The sequence below is a fragment of the Colobus angolensis genome, unplaced genomic scaffold (assembly GCF_000951035.1).
Source record: "Colobus angolensis palliatus isolate OR3802 unplaced genomic scaffold, Cang.pa_1.0 Scaffold171, whole genome shotgun sequence".
Taxonomy (NCBI): domain Eukaryota; kingdom Metazoa; phylum Chordata; class Mammalia; order Primates; family Cercopithecidae; genus Colobus; species Colobus angolensis.
This window is the reverse complement of record NW_012114833.1, coordinates 892,581-900,789: the sequence shown is the minus strand read 5'-3', so window position 1 is coordinate 900,789 and position 8,209 is coordinate 892,581. Positions and strand designations below refer to the sequence as shown.

General features: G+C 43.7%; 1 protein-coding gene across 1 annotated transcript in view; it reads right to left on the bottom strand.

Annotated features, from left to right (window-relative positions):
* The window catches only part of EIF4ENIF1 (eukaryotic translation initiation factor 4E nuclear import factor 1), a 42,635-nt gene that overhangs the window by 7,415 nt on the left and 27,011 nt on the right, over positions 1 to 8,209 (bottom strand). The window contains exons 7-12 of the mRNA XM_011938320.1: positions 7,736 to 7,807; positions 6,806 to 6,989; positions 5,592 to 5,671; positions 4,881 to 5,023; positions 2,079 to 2,163; positions 431 to 563 (exon numbers count right to left, since the gene is read on the bottom strand). Of these exons, the coding sequence (XP_011793710.1) occupies positions 431 to 563; positions 2,079 to 2,163; positions 4,881 to 5,023; positions 5,592 to 5,671; positions 6,806 to 6,989; positions 7,736 to 7,807 (697 nt within the window). The remainder of the gene's footprint in view (positions 1 to 430; positions 564 to 2,078; positions 2,164 to 4,880; positions 5,024 to 5,591; positions 5,672 to 6,805; positions 6,990 to 7,735; positions 7,808 to 8,209) is intronic.

Genomic DNA, 8,209 nt, shown 5'->3' with positions numbered 1-8,209 from the left:
GCGCCCGGCTACTGTGCAATTCCTAAAAGCCTCTCACATATTTCCTGTGTTGGACACTTAAGTCTCCACAGGCTGGATATAATCTTTCAGAAGTAAAACTAGCTGAATTATACTAATTTGTCAAATAAGTATACTAATTATTCAACTTTGAAGCCTAACTAAGGATTCTAAACTAACACTCATTCTACCCGTCTGGTGGTAGCACTCTTAGATTGGTCAGAATTTCAAGCAACTGAGCAACTGTGAGCTGGCGCAATTCTTCTCACTGTCACACAGAACCTTCTCACTGACACAGAACCATAGTCCAGAGAAGCTAGTGGTCTTGCCCAGGGCTTTGTATAGAATATCAGGCTGGACAGCACAGCACTCAGGCCCATGTTCTCTCCATTATATACTTTCTTGAGCAGTGCCCTTAACAGCTCTGCGGTACCTTCACTGGTCTTCTGAGTATCCTCTTTACTGTCACCAAGAGCTGCTTTTCCAGATGTTGGCTCCTCCTTGCTTTTCTCTTTGCTCTCGTACATCTTACGAATCACTGAGGTAGGGGTAAAGGAAGGAGAAAGCTGCAGAGAAAAACAATTGGCATTAGCACATTCTCTAAGTGCCTTTCTCTAATACTAAGCCAGGATTAACTGGCCAAGCTACTCAACAAAGAGTCCTCACATTGGTAGCATAGGCCAACTCTAGTATTCTGTTCTGTAGCTGCTGGAGGAAAAACAGAATGGGGCAGACAGGCAATGTCCCAAGTACATTATCCCTTGCTTACAACTCTGTGATAATGGGGACATGCTTATGCAGCCTCTGCATTACCCGTTTCCCAGCCTGGGATTAGGCTGGCAAGAAAGAACATGGCCAGAAATATAACAATATTTCCCTTCTTCACTTGGCTACTAGACTATCTCAATAGTCTCCTCAGCCATCAGGATTCACGAAAATTATTCCATACTCCTAATACTTCCCTTCTTAACTTGGCTACCAGAGAAGTCAAATTTATCTCAATAGTCTCCTCAGCCATCAGGATTAATCATTTGGAGTCATTTCTTATCTCTTCACTAGTTCTACTTTGGTGATTTTATTTTGCATTTGCCTTTTCTCACCAAACAACCCCATATCTTTGATGGCAGGAGACAGGGCATGACTTACAAACAGAAAAGTTCCTTCCAAACTCTGCTGCCTTCAAGGTCACTGGTGCAAAGACCCATGTGGGGTTCTGAAGCACACAGCAAAGGTTTTTTTTCCTTCTCATCAGTTTTGATTGGATGATAAAGATCTGTGGGGAATGAAACTTTTTTTTTTTTTTGATACAGGGACTCACTAGGGAGGGCAGTGGCACGATCTTGGCTCACTGCAACCCCTACCTCCTGGACTCAAGTGATCCTCCCACCTCGGCCTCCCGAGTATAGCTGGGACTACAGATGTGCACCACCATGCCCGACTAATTTTTTATATTAGGGGTACAGGACATGGTCTCACTAGGTTGCCCAGTCTGGTCTTGAAATCCTGAACTCAAACAATCTACCTGTCTCGGCCTCTGAAAGTCCTGGGATTACGGGTGTGAGCCACCACGCCCAGCTGGAATGAAACATTTTTTAATGATAGTTATAAAACTAGACTTGTCACTGCATATAAGCAAACCCTTCTGTTCCAGCCTTAGTTTGTATCACTGAGACCTGAAGTGGTGAATCCGAATTTGTGAACTCTTCTGCAAGTTGCAATAGACTCGCCACTGTCTGACCCAGTCACCTCTGTCCACTTCACCTCCTGTCTCTCACTATTGTCCTCCTGTCTCCCCACACCTGGTTCATTTCTTTGAACATACTATATCACCTCGTGTGCCCTGGCCCATGATCATCTCTGCTGGAACATATTTTTCCCCAATATAGGGGCTTCATTAAAATCCTAAGACTTAGACTGTGTCCTAAAGGGGAAAGACCTAATAGACAGGTATGAAAGACTACAAGGTCAGTTATTCCTGTGGAAGGAACTCAAGGACATTTAGGGCACACAGTGGTACAACACATGCACAACCAAACAGGGAGAAGCCTTAAAGTCCTTCACAGTCACTAAAGGTCACTGACCATGCTTGTGATGGAGGCAGCAGGGGCAGGGGAAGAGGAATTCCCTCGATGCACTGGTGCTGGTGACTTGGTCACTCGCTGTTGCCTGTGAACAAACCAATTATCAGCATGAACCCCAATCTCCTTAACTTCAGGTCTTAAAACCATATAATACTCAAGACCAGCCTAGGAATTTTAACATCCCCTTTCCCTTATCCAGTTCAATTTCCCAAGCATTTAGGCCTAACATATGCAAAAGTACATGCTAAGTTCTGAGGGAAGACAAAAGCAAAGTGAAACACAGTCTCAGTCTTGTAAGAGCTCTCAGTCTAGTGGGGAAAACAATCACCTAGAGCAAACCAAGGCATGTAGATAGTAGGCACCAACAAAGTACAATGGGAAAATGGAGGGGTTAGAAGGAGTAACAAGGCACTGCAGGGATGCTTCCCGGAGAAGCAGCTGCATTCCATCGGGTGTGATCAACAAGAAACTGAAGATAGAGAACAACAGTTCAGGTAGATGGAACAGGTACAGGAACTTGCGAGGGGCTTGGAACTGTAGGGTTATCCAGATCTGGTGTATAGTTTACTGCAGACTACACAAGTGAGGTGCGCTAGGGAGGGCCTTCATTCTTGGGCTGGCTGTGCTTCACTGGGCAGGGAGCAGCAATAATTAGCGCAGTGCCTGGCACAGAACTGATGCTCTGTGTGACACTCATTTGAATCAAATACAGAATCAAGAGTTTCAGCTATTTTAGGACCACTCTTGGTCTGCACAAGATTGATCTCAGGCCTCAAAGGTCAAGACCCAAGTGTAGTCACTGACCTGAAGTTCTCTGATAGATGGAAAACCTAAATTCATGGCTTCTTTCTAGTTAGTACCCCATTGCCGCCATGCTGTGACTGTGTATATGACAACATGGGCAGACAGATCAGTACTATTCTGAGTGACTAAAAAATGAACCCCAAACTGGGGGTTCCACATGACCTGTCATTCCTTCTGGTAAACATATTTGAGCACCTGCTACAGACACTGTTCCAGGTTCTTGGACTATAGCAGTGAATAAACGAAAAAGAATCTCTGGCCTCATGGAGGTTATAATCTTGGGGCTGCAGGATGGAGTGGGGTTACTACAGGCAGGGAGACAAAAAATAGTATGCTAGACAGTGATGAATACAATTAAAAAAAGCAAGGTAAGTGGAAAGGCATGTTTGTTGGAGGGACACAGCTGTACACAGGGAGGACCTAAGAGGCTGACGCTGATCCGAAACATGAAGGCTAGACTGACATTGACTCAAATATGCTTGCTAGTTTTGAGTAAGCCATGTTGTAAAAACCTGTTTTCTTTATCTATAAAATGCAGTTACGTACCTCCCCTCATCTACCTCACAGGGTTGATGTGAAGATCATATAAAATTCTGGGCCAGGTGTGGCGGCTCATGCCTGTAATCCCAGCACTTTGGGGACTGAAGCAGGTGAATCACTTGAGGCCAGGAATTCAAGTCTGGCCAACATAGTGAATCCCTGTCTCTACTAAAAATACAAAAAAATAGCCGGGCGTGGTGGCACACTCCTGTAATCCTAGTTACTCAGGAGGCTGAGGCATGAGAACTGCTTGAACCCAGGAGGAGGAGGTTGCAGTGAGCCAAGACTGCACCACTGCACTCCATCCTGGGCAATAGAGCAAGAGACTGTCTCCAAAAAAAAAGTTAAAAGTACTCTGAAAGTCACAATCACATCAATGAAGACTAGGTAACAACAGCATTATGCTATAGAGAGAAAGCATGTGAGAGGGGTTCAGCAGACCAGTCTGTAGCTCTCTGTTTTGGTTGAAGGGTGCTATAAATAGGATGTGCTTGTGTAAGGGTATCTCCTGGTCTCAGTGTCTTCTGAAAGGGTTAACAGGTGAAGCAAAACACTGAGGCACTGTGGTAGTAATTTTAAGAATCACATCAAAACATTAAGTACCAAGTATTTTAATGGTGGACTAAACTACAGTGTTCAGGGATGTGTATTTTGGTGATAAATTATTCACTTTTATTTAAGGTAGTATTACTTTTAAAGGCTGGACAGTGGAGAGTTCTGAGGAGGAAAACGGGTATTACTGGTACAGGGCACATGGAGGCCCTCTGAGTAGTTAACAAGGAAGTTTGCCTTATAATAAGCTACACATTTGTTTTATATAGTTTTGTCTGTTTTACTTTACACAAAATAACATTGCCACCCCTTTCCGTTTTCTCCCCAACTTATAATTTCATTTTATCATTTGTGCAAGTATTGAAAAAGAGGAGAGTGAACTCCGTAATCTACTTGTTAACAACTCTCATCAACAAACCCATCAGCTCTGGCCAAGAAACTGTCGATGCAGCAAATCTGCATCAAGGGAGTTTGGTAAGAACATTGAATCTGTGGGAAAAGGAATAAGGAGCTATGCTAGTTGCATTTGTAAAACTGAATTGTTTAACTGGTAGAAACATCCTAAGATTTTAAAATATATTTACTCATAACAATCTTGTGAGGTAAATTAGGCGAGCAGCATCCCTTCCATATAGCTGATTAGCAAACTCAAAGAAAAAAAGTCATTTATAAATCAAGAACGGACATAAGACCATATAGAATGAAAACCCTATGCCTTGCAGAATTTAATCGTATTTCCTCTATTTAATCTGTTTCTTCTATTGATTTGGATTGGGATGGAATTTCTACCACATACTGAACAACATACCACAGTATGTGCAACAGAATTATACTGCAGATAAGTAATTTGTTAGTTTCAGGAAAACTTATCTGTAAATCTCCACATGAGCAGGATTAGTAATTTACCTGTTTCTGAATCCATCTCTGGTTCTGTCCACCTGTGGTTTGCCAAAACCAGGCTGGTAGAAGTTTGCTGCCTGTACAGCAAGGTCATGTGGCAAGGCCAGCCCTTCTAAAGCTGCCTGTTGCAACTCCAGCTGGCTCATCTGCTGAAAAGGAGAGGGGAGGGTCAGGAGAAGAGTGAGGACACCATACTTTCTACAAAGGTCTCTCTTCACTCTTAGAAAGGTAAGTTAAACAGAAGCTGAGAAAAGTTAGATACTGCAAACCTCACTAAATTGTGCTGCCATCGCAGTGATCAAGATTAACAATTTTATTACTTGAATTATTCAGCAAATTGTCTAACCCTCACTGAACTTGAACTATAGATCAAAACCATTTATTGGTTTTAGAGACAGGGTCTCACTCTGCCACCCAGGCTGAAGTACAGTAGCTCACTACAGTCTCAAAACTCTTGGGCTCAAGTGATTCTCCTGCCTCAGCCTCCTTGTAGCTGGGACTACAGATGCATGCCACTATACCTGGCTCATTTTTACTTTTGGGCTCAAGTGATCCTCCTGCCTCTGCCTCCCAAAGTGCTGGGATTATAGGCATGAGCCGCCATGCCTGGCCTCAAAACCATTTTTAAGAATCACAACAATTCAGCTCTCCACTCCCCATGCACCGATAGGGTGAAGGGCAAGCAAGAGATTGAGTTGAGAAAGAGCTCAGCCTGACCTGGGCCGTGATGGGGCTCATGGGTTTGCGCATGCCTTGGAATGGATCTCCGAGTAGCTGCTGTGGTCCTGGTGTGAAACCTGTCAGGAAAGTTACAGTCTCAGTGAGTACCAAGATGGTATGTTTACATCAGGGAGGCATTTTCATTAATGCATGCCATTTCTTGCTGAATGCCATCTCTTGGAAAACACTGATTTCTTGGGCTGACAGATGTCTCTCTCCCTCTGTGTCCTGACAGTGGGCTATGTGGACCTCAACCACAGCACTGTCTAAATTGCTTCTCAACTAAGCCATCAGCTTTGCTCCTTTTAAAGCCAAGACCTCTCTCTGGGAGAGAAGAGCTTTTCTAGCCAGCAATTTGTCCTGTTATCACTAAGCCATCTGGTATTAAAGCAGACACCATTGCTGTGAGAGTACACATTCTCTTAATTCTATCTGTTTGACTGTGGACAGAAGATTTCAAAAAATGCCTCTCGAGGTTTGTTTGGCAGAAACCAGAGTGGCCAGCAGCATAAAGTAGCCTACGATGGCAGGAACGACATTCCATGTAAATACTTTGCTAAGACACTTTCTAGAACTTTTCTTTCAGTCACATTCCTAATTAGCCATAAGACTTAACAGCGGATTATCTATCAAAACTCAATAGCTCCACAGAGAACCACTACACTGACTTCTACTGTATCAAATAAAAACTTAAGAAGCCAAATTAACTTTTTTTGGATTGAATTCCCAAAATAAGGAATAAGACTAAAGAGTTGGATCAGTTAGATTTCAATTAAAAAAAAAAAATCTACAACATGAACATATTCACCTAGAAGAGCAGCTGATAATAAGATATCTTCCACCTTTGCTCCCCCATCCCCTAAAAGTATAATATTTATTTATTTTTTTGAGACAGAGTCTACCTCTGTCGCCTAGGCTGGATTGCAGTGGTGTGATCTTGGCTCACTGCAATCTCCACCTCTCGGATTCAAGCGATTCTCCTGTCTCAGCCTCCTGCGTAGCTGGGATTACAGGCATGCACCACCACGCCTGGCTGTTTTTGTATTTTTAGTAGAGATGGGGTTTCACCATGTTGGCCAGGCTGGTCTCAAACTTCTGACCTCAGGTGATCTGCCCACCACCTCGGCCTCCCAGAGTGCTGGAATTACAGGCATGAGCTACCGTGCCTGGCCATAAATTCATATTTCTTTTTGACAAATAAGTATATTTACCAATTGGTGATGGTATTCTTGGGCGAAGGTAGTCAGCTGAGGCTGCTCGAGTTTGAAACACCTGTGACAAGGGAGGAGAGGGTGCTCTTTGGCCCAGTAAAGATGTTGTAGGCTCCAAGCTCCCCATAAGGCCACTCAGAAGATTAGAAGAAGCAGGTCTCTGAACTGGTTGACCCAGAAGTTCCTAAAGGCAGAAAAGCCAAATTCCTGTGAACTTAGTTCTTCCTTCTACTCAGAGGCTGTGAATTATGGATTAACTTTTGAGAGCCGCAAGATGGATCTCCCTCATGCTCAATTGAAGGACTTGGCATGTGTACATGCAACGCATTTCTCTGAATGTTCAGCTAGCAACATTTGCTCTGTGTTAGTGCTACAGAGGTTCCTTTTTTTTGAGACAGTCTCACTCTATTGCCCAGGCTAGAGTGCAGTGATGTGACCTTGGCTCACCGCAACCTCTGCCTACCGGGTCCAAGGGATTCTCATGCCTCAGCCTCCGAAGGAGCTGGGATTACAGCCATGTGCCACCATACCAGGCTAATTTTTGTATTTTTAGTAAAGTCAGGGTTTCTCCATGTTGGCCAGGCTGGTCTCAAACGCCTGACCTCAGGTGATCTGCCAACCTTAGTCTCCCAAAATGCTGAGATTACAGGTGTGAGCCACCGTGCCTGGCTAGATACTTTTAAGTTCCACAGAAACTACAAAGCAAACTAGAAGTCAAGGCTTAGTTTGTCAACTTTTTTTAGCCACCCCCCATCCCCTGCCCATTAAGATTAACAGCAACACCAAACTCTGTCAGGCAACAATATCACATCTCTGACTGCCAGGCAACATAGATCATTTTCTAAGGCCCAAAGCTGGACCACTAAACAAAACTGGTTCAGAAGACTACTGTTCAAGACTCCAAGGCCTCAGTATAAGATTGTGAAGTACCTGCAGGATGTTCTTAGGGACAGGCTGGCCTGGAATCTCAGCAGGGGACATCAAATGGCTTTCAAGGTTTCGCTAAAAAAGTCAAAAGAAAACTGGTTTTAACTTTCGTAACTCACTTAACTTACAGATTGATTGGGGACCACATGAAAGCCTAAAATACTCCTAGGGAGTTAATAGAAGAATGATGCTCAAGTCACAGAAAACTTAGACCAACTTGTTCCACTGTCATCACACAGGTCCCAAAAAAGATCTGGGGATGGAAAGACTGTTCGCATGTACATGCAAAGTCCCCTCAGAGATCCTCACTATGCTAACCCTAAGTCCATTTCCCTGTTTCTAACACTGTGACCAAAAGAAGGGGGAAAAATGGTGAAACCAGGGAACACTTACTTGAGACAACTCTTGCTACCCATTACCTTTAACAAGATTTATTGGAGACACACACACACACACACACACACACACACACACACA